Source organism: Pseudopipra pipra, chromosome W (genome assembly GCF_036250125.1).
Source record: "Pseudopipra pipra isolate bDixPip1 chromosome W, bDixPip1.hap1, whole genome shotgun sequence".
In the NCBI taxonomy this organism is placed as follows: domain Eukaryota; kingdom Metazoa; phylum Chordata; class Aves; order Passeriformes; family Pipridae; genus Pseudopipra; species Pseudopipra pipra.
In genome coordinates, this window is record NC_087580.1 from 33,479,078 (window position 1) to 33,491,066 (window position 11,989).

Below are 11,989 nucleotides of genomic sequence, written 5' to 3' on the forward strand. Positions count from 1 at the left end.
GGATGAGCCCAAGGCTTTGTGTGTGCAGGAAGAGCCAGGGAGGAGGCAGAGATGTCAGTGCAGGAAGGTGCCAGCCAGGTGGGGCAGCCGGGGGGATGACGACAGCCTGCAGGGAAAGGGGCAGGGCATGGACACCGTAGGACAGCCTGGGCTGGAGAGGAGACAGGGAGGGGGAGAAGCTGAAAGGCCCTGACACAGCCACCTTCTGCAGGCCTTTGGCCAGGGCTGCTGTCTGTGCCCCTGATGCCAGGAGGAGGGGAGTGCCCCTTGCAGCCCTGGGGCCTCATGGCCTCCTTGTCCCTGCTCAGCAGCCTGGCAGGTGCCACCCCATGGTCCTGCCCTTGGCATTGCACATCCCACATCCCAGTGCCCCAGGAAGAGCCCTGAGGAATGAGGCAGGGCCAGCATCTGCCTTCCCAGGGGCTGGGGGTCAGGGCTTGGCCCATTGGATTAAGGAAAGAAGTCAATGTTTATTCAGCATCAGAGCCACCTTTCCCTTGCTTGTCCATCCTTGTCATCACTGTCTGCACTTTTCTGCTCTAACTGAAACCCAGGGAGACATTCTCAGTTGTGTCCCTCAGTGAGACTCATTAGCACTACGAAAAACTTCAGTGTTTCAGTCTCATTTTGAGTTCTTGAGAAGTTGTTTGAACTTCCTCTCAGGGACTGAGTCTCATGTAAACAACCTCAATGTCCCCTGAGGGTCACTAAATGCCTGGGACTGTTGCTGTGCTGATGAGCTGGGCTGGGCTTCTGGCACACAGGGAGCTCCTGGCAAGCAAGAAGAGCTTCAAAGAGACAGCTCTGCTGCTGAGCAGCTCCTCTGCACAGCCCAGCAGGACTGAGGGCACTGCCAGGGCAGCTCAGGGACACCAGCAGGGCACAGACAGAGCTTCAAGGGGCTCAGCACTGGCAGGAGGGCTGAGAGCTCCCTGCAGGAGGAATCTTGGCAGGGCTGCACATGGTGAGTCTGTGGCTGCAGGGCAGTGCAGGGGCAGCTCCTGGAGGCATCTCCTAAAGCTGGCCCAGCCCCAGCTGATGGGATGGCTGAGCAGGGGCTGTTTTGGGGCACTTTGGAAGAGCTGTGAAGCCGGGGGTGCAGGCAGGGGTGTCCAGGGCTGTGGGGCAGAGCAGGGTCCTGCAGCCCAGGGTGCTGTGCTGGGCAGGGACTCTGCTGCCTGCCAGGGGCAGCTCTCAGCCGGCCCGGGGAGCTGCTGCCAGGGCTGGGGCAGAAGGGCTGTGGGCAAGGAGCAACCCCTGGGAGGGCAGGGAAGGGCTCTTCCCCTGTTTAGAGTAGGTTGCAGGTTGTGAGGGCTGCTCACAGCTCCAGGTCATTACAGAGCATTTCTCAAAGGAGTTTTACGAAAGCACAGCCAGTCTTGGGATACCTGCAAGTGAAGGATCCTGTTCTTTCCATCTTCAAATATGTATTTTCTGGGTGGGAAATTGGTCCTAAAAATTAATCTCACAGTTCAGGAGGAGGCACTGAAACTTCAAATCTATTTCTCTTAGAGGAGAATAGACCAGACAGTATCAGAAATCACCACACCTCTGCCGTACATGTAGCTCTGGGTCACTTTTCCAGCCTCCTCAGGGTTGCTCTGATGTTGCCATCAGAGCCTGCACAGCCAGAGATTCCCCTGGGCAACGCTACATTGCTGGGCTGGAACAGAGAAGATTTAACAAAGCTGCCCTTTTAAACAGTGCTGCCCTGCACTCCTCAGACTGTAGGTATTTGTGTTTATTAAGAATTAATTTGCATGTGAAGTTATGTTCAGATAGGACGAGGGAAAGCACAGGGCAGATGGGAACAGACGGAGGGACACTGCAGCTCTCCTGGCTCTGCACTAAGGTACGGAGAGCTGAGCTGTTTGTCCTCTCTTGTTTAAAGTCTTGTTACATTTGGCATCACAAAAATGATGATTTGTACTCCTGACAAGAACAGGTACCAGATGCAACTATCAAAAATAATAAACACAGACAACATTATTTAAGGGACATGCTAAGCCCTTCCACGTCTTGACAGTGGAGACTGAACTTTTCCCTTAAAGGTGGATGATGCCTGACATCCCTTGGGAGTGTTTGATGCTGTGGCAGAGCAGCTCCATGTCCCCACTGGAGAAGGGGAAAACTGAGCCCTTGGCAGCACATGAGCAGAGCTCCTGTTCCTCACAGCACCCTCAGCACAAACAAGGGAAAGGAAAAGCGCTTCAGTTCAGGGGATTTCTATGAAAAATAAAGTAGCTTTGCTTAGAGGAGCCTGTCTTAACTTCTCCCTGTCCTTTCATGTTTCTGAACAGTGTCCCTGTGCTGGGAAGCAGCAAATGCCCAACAGCAGCTCCATGCCCCAGTTCCTCCTCCTGGCATTCACAGACAAGAGGGAGCTGCAGCTCCTGCACTTCTGGCTCTTCCTGGCCATCTCCCTGGCTGCCCTCCTGGCCAACGGCCTCATCCTCAGCGCCGTAGCCTGTGACCACCACCTGCACACCCCCATGGGCTTCTTCCTGCTCAACCTCTCCCTCACAGACCTGGGCTGCATCTGTACCACTGTCCCCAAAGCCATGCACAATTCCCTCTGGGACACCACAACCATCTCCTACATGGGATGTGCTGCACAAATCTTTTTCTTTGTGTTCTTCATCTCAGCAGAGTTTCATCTCCTCACCATCATGTGCTACGACCGCTACGTTGCCATCTGCAAACCCCTGCACTACAGGACCCTCCTGGGCAGCAGAGCTTGTGCCCACACGGCAGCAGCTGCCTGGGCTGCTGGGTTTTTTAATGCTCTGCTGCACACAGCCAACATATTTTCCCTGCCCCTGTGCCAGGGCAATGCCCTGGGCCAGTTCTTCTGTGAAATCCCACACGTCCTCAAGCTCTCCTGCTCACACTCAGGCTACCGCAGGGAAATTGGCCTTCTTATATTAAGTTGTTTGTTAGGTTTTGGCTGTTTTGTTTTTATTGTTTTCTCCTATGTGCAGATCTTCAGGGCTGTGCTGAGGATCCCCTCTCAGCAGGGACAGCACAAAGCCTTTTCCCTGTGCCTCCCTCACCTGGCCGTGCTCTCCCTGTTTATCAGCACTGTCGTGTTTTCCCACCTGAAACCCTCCTCCATCTCCTCCCCGTCCCTGGATCTGGCACTGTCAGTTCTGTACTCTGTGGTGCCTCCAGCACTGAACCCCCTCATCTACAGCCTCAGGAACCAGGAGCTCAAGAATGCCATAAGTAAAACAATGACTGGATGCTTTTCAGAAGCAAAAAGCTGGCTCTTTTCTTCTGTAAATCATTCCTAATTTTACTTGCTACAGACCAACCCTCTTTTCTCAGGATTTTGGAGGAGCTAGGAATGTTTTCTTTGGTATTTTTACTTTTTATGATGTAGTGCACAATAAAATTTTGTTCTAGATCCTTCTTCTAATTCACGGTCTTCCTCTTGAATTTGACCCTGCCTCTGTGTAAATAAGGAACTCTCTCTGTATATTAAAACAAATGAAAGGATATAGTAGAAACCTGGAGTTTTTGAGACGGTTCTTCAGAGATCTTTTTCAAATGTCAAGGCAGTGCCCGTTTGCAGGGAGAGTGGGGAAAGGGGGACCAGAGCAGCAGCAGTGCAAGGGAGCAACAGCACTTGATCCTTCCCAATTCCACACTCTCCTTCTGTGCCTTTGGGGAAGGTCTCTGAGTGCTCTGGCTGGTTGGTCACTGTTGTGCTTGGTGTCAGTGCTGTGACCACGGGCAGGGACAGGCCCTGGGCACTGCTGGGACAGAGCTGGGCTCAAGGACAGCAGAATCCTGCCCGGGCTGGAGTCACCCAGAGATAAAGTACCACGTGTCTGGTGTAATCCATGAGAGCACAGGGCACACAGCAGGAACAGGGACAGGAGTCTGAGGAGTGATTCATCTCCCCCTCAGTGAACTTCCACAGGTTGACCAAGAGCAGCCCCCAAAGCCATGTCCCAGCTCTGGAACAAGGCAAGGCCCCTCTGAGCCCCCTCTATGGCCACACAGGAGCGTCTGTGGGAGGTGGTCAGTGGCAGGGAGCACCATCAGCTGGCTCTGCCTCCCAGCTGGAGCAGCACAGCCCAACAGAGTCCCCCATGGCCTCGGGCCCCACAGCCCCCGTGCTCTGCAGAGCAGCCCCCCCAGCTCGGGGGCTGTGGGGAGCACGGGCAGGGGGTGCAGGAAGGGCTGCTCAGGCCAGCACAGACGTGTTCCCCTGGGGAAAGGCTCTGTGGGGAGATGGGATGTGCCAGGAGAGGAGCAGGACACCCTGTGTGAGCAGAGGGGCCATGGGAAGAGGCTGCCCTGTCCCTGGGGAAAAGAGGGGGCAAAGCAAAATGTGGGAAACTCTCTGGTCTGAGATCAGTTGTGCTGCCCAAGAACACGCTGACTCCAGAGGTGTCCAAGCAGGGCAGAGCCGGCGACTCCGGTCCGTGCGGCGGCGGGGGGGAGGCAGCGGCTCTGCTTGATTCCATGGAGTTCTGGGCAGGCACAGTGGGTGCCATGAGACTCTTCAGTGTCACTATGGCCCATTGGTTCCAGGAGGCTCTGAGATGTCTCAGGGTTCCTTTGGTTCCATGAGGCCCTGCAGTGTCACATCGGCCCATTGAGTCCATGAGGTTCCTCAGGGTCAGAATGGCCCCTTGGTTCCATGAGGTTCCAAAAGGTCTCAGGGTTCCTTTGTTTCCATGAGGCCCCACATGTCAAAATGGCCTCTTTTTTCCACCACATTTCAGTGTCCCTGTGTTCCTTTGTTTCCATGGGGCCCTGCAGTGGCACAATGGACGTTTTGTTCCATGAGCTTCCAAAATGTCTCAGGGTTCCTTTGGTTCCATGAGGCCCCACCAGTCCCTTGGTTCCACAAGATTCACAGTTTCCCTGTGTTCTTTTGGATCCATAAGGCTCTGCAGTGTTCTAACTGCCCCTTGATTCCATGAAGTCCCACAGTGTCCCTGGATTCCTTCTGTTCCATGAGGTTCCCCAGTGTCACAATGGCCTCTTGATTCCATGAAATTCCACTGTGGCCCAGGGTTTCTTTGTTTCCAAGAGCCCCTACAGTGCCACAATGGCCTCCTGATTCCATGGGTTTCTGCAGTGTCACAATGGCCCCTTTATTTCAAACGGTTGCCCACTGTCTCTGGGTTCCTTTGGCTCCATGGGGCCCTGGAGTGTCCCAGTGGCCTCTTGATTCCAAGGGTTTCCCCAATGTCACAATGGCCCCATAATTCCATGAGGTTCTGCAGTTTCACAGTGGCTCCTTGACTCCATGAGGTTGCACCGTGTTATCACAAAGCTGAGCCCATACTGATGAAAGTCCTGAGGAGGTTGGGAGGAACTGGGACAAAAGGGAAGGAAAACTGGGGAAGGAAAGAGGGGCTTGACCAACAGAGAGGAAGGATTTTGATGAGGTAAAACCAGGTTCAGGTAATGCTGAGGGTGCTGAAACACTCCTGGTAGGCCTTTACTCTCTTTGTAACCTGAAGCCCCAACACTACCTAAAAGTGCTGCCCCTCCCATGGAAAGGAATCCACTGCCCTAATTCCAAGCCAGAAAAAGCCCAAACCCAGAACTCCAGACTCTTATTTGTACTCCAGTGCCCACCCCATTCCCAAACCTTTATTACCAGTATGAAAAGCCAAGCTTTAATCCAGACCCAGCCCCAAACTCTCTTCCCCTAATCATGAACCAGACATTGCCAGCAGAACAACAAACCTCTCCAAATTCTCCCTAATCCCCACCCTGAGCTCCAAACCCCAAGCCCTGACCATTCAGCACCCCCACAGCCCTTGGGAGCAGGGCAAGGACCTGCAGGGCCCAGAGCAGGCCCAGGGGGTTGGCAGAGGAATGGGAGGTGACCTGGATCTGCTCAGCTCTGCAGTGACCCCCAGGAGAAGGGCCTGGGCTCTGGCAGGGATGTCCTGTGGCACAGGGGCTCAGGATCCAAGGTAATAAGGCCAAGTGCACATGGCAACAGCCAGAGCTGGTGCAGAGACATCAGGGAGGGTCTAGAAATGCTGCTGGGAGGGGGTGGGAAAGCAGGAGGGGTGTGTGCAGCCTGCAAGGCCAGAGCAGCAGCAGGGCCAGGGCAGGACAGCCTGCAGGAGAGATGGCCAAGGGCTCTGGCAGGGCTGCAAGGCCCAAAGGCACCCAGGCCTTTGTCCCCTTGCCTCTGGCAGCTGCCTCTGCCACTCAGGCCACCACAAGCAACTTGCCTGGCAGGTTCTGCACTTGGTTTCTGCCTCGCCCCTCCCTCAGGAGCCTGGCAGGGGTTGCCCAGTTTTGGGCCTTTGTTGTTCCTCCCCCTCCCATCCCAGTGCCCCCCAAACAGCCCTGAGCCAGCCGGGAGGGACAGGATCTGCTGGGCCAGGGCCTGGGGCTCAGGCCTTGGCCTTTGTGCTCCACAAAACCAAGGCAGGCTTTGCTCAGCATTGCAGGGGCCTGCCCAGAGCCTTTGTCTGCCTGCACTCCTGGCCTCCAAGGAGCTGCTCCAAGGAGTCCCTGGGGAGGCTTTGTCAGGGCCTGCCCTCAGTGGGGCCCAGCAATGCTTCAAGGCACTTGGAGTTTGGCTTCTGACTTCTTCAGCAGCTGCTTCAATCTTCTCTCAGTACCTCAGGATCATGGGCTGGGCTGCAAACACACCGTGGGGCTCATTAAAATGCAGAAATCCCTCAGGATCTCTTTGTCTTCCTTTAATTGTCTTCAAGGCAATTTTGTACAAGTCTTTGAAGTTTGTACTTTTTTTGTTTTAATTCATTGATGGATAATTTTGTAGTTCAGAGAAGAGGTGACAGAGGTGTTCTCCAAGTGATCTTGATGCTGAGTGTCTCCTCAGGAGATCCACACTGACCCTGGATGATCAACGTTGCTCCTCACCCCCCAACCTCACCAGTTCTGACATGGCCCATCTTGGACTGACAGCGGATGCAACTCCAAACACACTGTGGGACCCATTAAAACACTGAAAAACAAATTGTTTTTCTTTCTTTAATTGTCTTCAAGATGTCAACAACAAATTGGAGTTGTTTTGTAGTTTACCTAAGGAGGAAGATTTTAAACTGGACGTCATGAAAAAGATATATATTTTTATGAAAGGAAATTATTTACACAGAGCCTTGGGATGCAAGAGGGTGAGGGTGCAAAGGATTTAGACACAAAGATAAGGGGGCAAAAGAGTTTAGTAGCACTTAATCATTGACCAATTGAACAGTTTTCAAGTGATTCAATAACATTTGCCACAATTTTAACAGTGACTGAATTACAGATTCACAGTAACAACCTTCACACCACAGTCAATTCACACCCAGGCAGAGATGTGTGGACACATCAAGAGCTGGGTGTGGAAAGGTCCCTCTCCCAAATTCCCTTGTCAGAGAAACACTCCCTCAAATCCCTTTGTTTTTCCCAACAGACAAGGGTCACAACTGGAGGAGTGTTTGTTGAGGGGCATCAGAATTGTCCTGGGCATCAGGGACAATCTTTGGAGTGTTGCAAACTGGAGGGTTCCTGAGCTGGGAGAGGCTGCCAGAGGTGTCCCACTGAGAGGGAGGTGCTGGGGAGCTGCCAGGGCCTTCCTCAGCCCCGCTGGTTGTGGGCTCCCAAGGTGACTGGCTTGAGTGATCTGCTGAATTTCCATCCTGGTGTCAGGAATGACTGGAGTTTCCAAACTATTTGGGAATTGTATCCAAACTGTTCCATTTGGGTCACCATTCAGTCAGGGAATATTCCAAGGCTTTCATGGGATGACTGATTATCCTGTGTTCCCCAGCTCTTACACCCATCCCAGTCAGCTGGATGGTTTATTGACACTGTGTCCCGAGGGGCAGCACCTCCGATGCCGTAGAAACCCCTCCCCCTGGATTAGGAAACCTTTGGAATTCAGGGGGTGTTCCAGTGGAGCATGAAAATGAACAGCAATTTTCCTAAAGCCCAGACCCCAGCAGAACAAAGCCAGGCCCCCTCAGTGGCAGAGCAAAGGTCCCCCATCCCTGTGTCCCCGTGGCCGCTGAGGCGGCAGCGCAGGCCCGAGGCGGTGCCGGGTCCCGGTGCAGCCGGGGCAGAGCGGCGGCTGCGCGAGCGGCAACCCCGGCGGTGAGTGCGGCAGCCCCTCATGGAACCAAAGGAACCCTCAGAGTTTTTGGAATCTCATGGAATCAAGGGGCCTTTTCTGGCAAGGTGCTCTGCTCTGACAATACCTAAAAATTGGTCAGAGAATGCAAACAATGCAAGCTCTCTGTGGTGAGTTACTGCTGGTGCAAAGGTGCTGTTTTTAATGTTGAATTATGCTAAACCCAAAATGCTTCATGAAACTTCAGACACACATCCTGCTTTCTGAAGCAGGATTTGACAAATAAGCTGCTCCCTGGCCTGCAAATATGTCTGGCAGTCAAACCCTTGATAACTATAAAAGCTCCGTCCAACTGTCATGGGGCAGATTCTTCCACAGGCTTCCTTGAAGTGTGTGAAGCTTCTGCCATGAAGCAGGGACAGCTCTTCATGGTCATTCCTCAGGGGTTAAGTGAAAGAGAGAGAACTAGTCCCTATCCTTGTGGGGTGAGTTACATCAATCTCTGCTTCAGGATTGTTTCTTTGTGCTGGCTTTGATCCAACTGCTTTAATAGAATGACTTGGATAGACTCCACTGTCCTATCTTACACTATACTGCTAGGAGTTTTTTGGCTTTTATACTGGGCAGTAAATAATTCTGATTGAGGTCTTTTGTCTCTTCACTTGTCTGGTAAATTTTCTGTTCATTTGACATAATAAATAATTCATTTTAAAGAAATATTTCTGATTTGCCATCACTAAAACCTGCAGGACAAAGTGATTTAGTCCCACCTCTCTGATTCCTTCAATCGAAAACAAAATCTGAGCCTGAGATTGGATCCAGCCACCCCCAGGTTCCCCTCTGAGAAGGAATTTAGAAAGCAAGAGGGTCCTTTCTGCCCCTCGTAGCTCAACGAGACGGCTTCTGCCATCAACTTTGTCTAAGCCTTCCACCCCCCCAGCCCCAAGCCATGACACATGGGCATGTCTTGTGCATGCAGTGCAAACATGGACTCCTGAGCTGGTCATTTGATGTCCCTCCTTGGAGGGAAGAACAAGCCCAATGGCCTGGGGTGAGAGGCCAGTGCTGGGAGCGGCGCTGGCTGTGCCAGGGTACTGCTGGGTGCCCCCACCCTGAGCACTGCCACCCTTGTGCTGGTCACTGCTGTTTTCCTCTGCAGGGCATTGCTTTGGGCACATCCTGGAGAGCAAAGTGGAAAGCAGATGGAAGCTTTGAGGCCCTGGCCTGAGGAGATGCCCCTGCAGGATGGCAGTGCTGCTGCAGAGGTCAGCTCTGTGCCAGCAGTGCCCGTGGCTGTCCCTGCCTGCAGTCCCTGGACAGTCCTGCAGCAGGACTGGGACCCACTGCCAGAGCACTGAGGCCTCCAACAACACAGGGCTCTGCAGGACAGTGTGGAAGGGAAGGGAGAGGAGGCCAGGCAGGAGAAGGGCTGCTGCTCCCTGGCAGTGCTGCTCTGCTGGGACTCTTTTCTGGCCCAGCTCTGCACAGAGGCACCGACCCTGCAGCTGCAGAGAAGTCAGAGAGGAAAGATGTCAGGCAAACAAGTCAATGCAGAGTTCTTTATTTGGTTGAAGCACACAGTGAGTACAGTTCCTGATTTGTACAGCCTGTGGGCCAGGCTAGAAAGGCAAACACTGAACTGAAAATGATGTTTACATATGTATAAATGTATATATATACTTTTATATATATATATATCTTTATATATATATTTATATACATAAAGATTTTTTGGTGTGAACAAATTCTCAGAAAAATAGTGCCCCTACCAGGAGTAAAAAAGAGAAAAGATATGGTGGGCCTTTAATGAAGTCTGTAAAAGAATTGGCCTTTAATGAGATGGATAACATGCAGAAGAAGGAGAGTTTATTGCTTCTGAAAAACACCCAGTTATCAGTTTCCTCAGGGCATCATTGAGCTCCTGGTTCCTCAGGCTGTAGATGAGGAGGTTCAGTGCTGGAGACACCACTGAATACATGAGTGACACAATAAGATCTAGGGATGGGGAGGAGATAGAAGGGGGCTTCAGGTGGGCAAAGAATAAAGTGCTGATAAACAGGGAGACCACGGCCAGGTGAGGGAGGCACGTGGAAAAGGCTTTGTGCCGTCCCTGCTGAGAGGGGATCCTCAGCACAGCCCTGAAGATCTGCACATAGGAGAAAACAAAGAAAACAAAACCACCAAATATTAGACAGATACTAACCACAGTGAGCCCAATTTCCCTGAGGTAGCCTGAGTGTGAGCAGGAGAGCTTGAGGATGTGTGGGATTTCACAGAAGAACTGGCCCAGGGCATTGCCCTGGCACAGGGGCAGGGAAAATGTATTGGCTGTGTGCAGCAGAGCAGTGAGAAAGCCAGTGGCCCAGGCAGCTGCTGCCATGTGGGCACAAGCTCTGCTGCCCAGGAGGGTCCCGTAGTGCAGGGGTTTGCAGATGGCAACGTAGCGGTCGTAGTACATGATGGTGAGGAGGGAAAACTCTGCTGAGATGAAGAAGGCAAAGAAAAAGAGCTGTGCAGCACATCCCATGTAGGAGATGGTTGTGGTGTCCCAGAGGGAATTGTGCATGGCTTTGGGGACAGTGGTGCAGATGCAGCCCAGGTCTGTGAGGGAGAGGTTGAGCAGGAAGAAGTACCTGGGGGTGTGCAGGTGGTGGTCACAGGCTACGGCGCTGAGGATGAGGCCGTTGGCCAGGAGGGCAGCCAGGGAGATGGCCAGGAAGAGCCAGAAGTGCAGGAGCTGCAGCTCCCGCCTGTCTGCGAATGCCAGGAGCAGGAACTGGGGCATGGAGCTGCTGTTGGGCATTTGCTGCCTCTGGTTATTGTTTTCTGTTGAGGAGAAAAAAGGCAGAACTGAATTAGGCCAGACTCAATCAGCAAAACATCTTGCATGTCTCATAGCAATTCAACATTCAGGGCCTCTTTTCAGGAAGATCTCTCTGCATCCCTCTCCCGGAGCTCTGGGTTTTCCTGGCTGAAGGGGACACTGAGAGCAGGGACCCTGGAATGGGCTCCCGAGGAATCCGTCTTGCTGTGCAGTGAGAGGCAACTTGGAGCACAGGGTGACCTCCAATTAAATGCACTTGTGATGTATCAAAGTGTTTCCAGAACTGCTGGTCACAGTTTGGCCAAGGGCAGAACAGAGGGAGGGGATTTGGGGGACTTTGTGCTCCAAGTGAAATCTTGTGAGTCCTGAGAGGCAAAGGGGTGGTCTCTTGGTGCAGAGACAAGAGCTGGCCATCTTTCCCGTTCACAGCTGCCCCTGGCTGGCAGCTTGGAGCTGAAGAGGGATGGCCTTAGGAATTCCCTGCAAAAAGAAACAAGGCACTTCTGGGAGCAGAGGAATCTCAGTTCAAAGAGCAGATTTACAGAATCCTTGCCTTTCCTCAGGATGCCTGATTAGGATCTCATCTCTATCCTCCCAGACTGCCACACAGAGGGACCATTGCAGCTCCCAAGTACAGCTGCCCAGAGCATTTCCATGGATTTAGCACTGAGAAGTTTTCTCCATGGGGCTCCTGTGCAGCACAGAGATACTATGGCAGAGCTGTGCCCTTCTGGAGGGCACCTGCAGCCCTGCAGGACACCCAGGCAAACAGCTGAAGATCCTGAAGGTGCCTGGAGGGCACTTGGGCACTTGGCTCCCACAGACACATCCCCACAGCAGCACCCAAAGGGGTTGTGTCTGGACAGGAATCTGCCACCCCCAAACCCCACAGTGGCTTAGAAAACCCGCTGGTGAGAACAAGGAGAGCCCAGGCAGCAGGGGATGGCAGTGAAATGCCACAATGCTGCTGCCAAGGGAGGAGGGACACAGAGAGACAGCTGGAAATCAGGGCCTTGTCCTTGCCTGGGCTCTGGCTGCTGCAGGGCAATGCACAGCCCAGCCCCCGTGGGCCTGAGGGCACAGGCTCTGCTTAGGCTGGG

At 53.0% G+C, this 11,989-nt stretch overlaps 2 protein-coding genes across 2 annotated transcripts; one reads left to right on the forward strand and one right to left on the reverse strand.

Moving 5' to 3' along the window:
- The first annotated feature begins 2,324 nt into the window (after nucleotides 1-2,324).
- LOC135404601 (olfactory receptor 14J1-like) lies at nucleotides 2,325-3,293 on the forward strand. Its single transcript, XM_064639333.1, has one exon. It carries the CDS (start codon nucleotides 2,325-2,327, stop codon nucleotides 3,291-3,293), a length of 969 nt encoding a protein of 322 aa, XP_064495403.1.
- Nucleotides 3,294-9,896: 6,603 nt separating this feature from the next.
- LOC135404602 (olfactory receptor 14J1-like) lies at nucleotides 9,897-10,868 on the reverse strand. Its single transcript, XM_064639334.1, has one exon. It carries the CDS (start codon nucleotides 10,866-10,868, stop codon nucleotides 9,897-9,899), a length of 972 nt encoding a protein of 323 aa, XP_064495404.1.
- Between the last annotated feature and the right edge of the window lie 1,121 nt (nucleotides 10,869-11,989).

Coding starts and splice junctions, on each gene's coding strand:
- LOC135404601 (XM_064639333.1), top strand. CDS start 2,325: ATGCCCAACAGCAGCTCCATGCCCCAGTTCCTCCTCCTGGCATTCACA.
- LOC135404602 (XM_064639334.1), bottom strand. CDS start 10,868: ATGCCCAACAGCAGCTCCATGCCCCAGTTCCTGCTCCTGGCATTCGCA.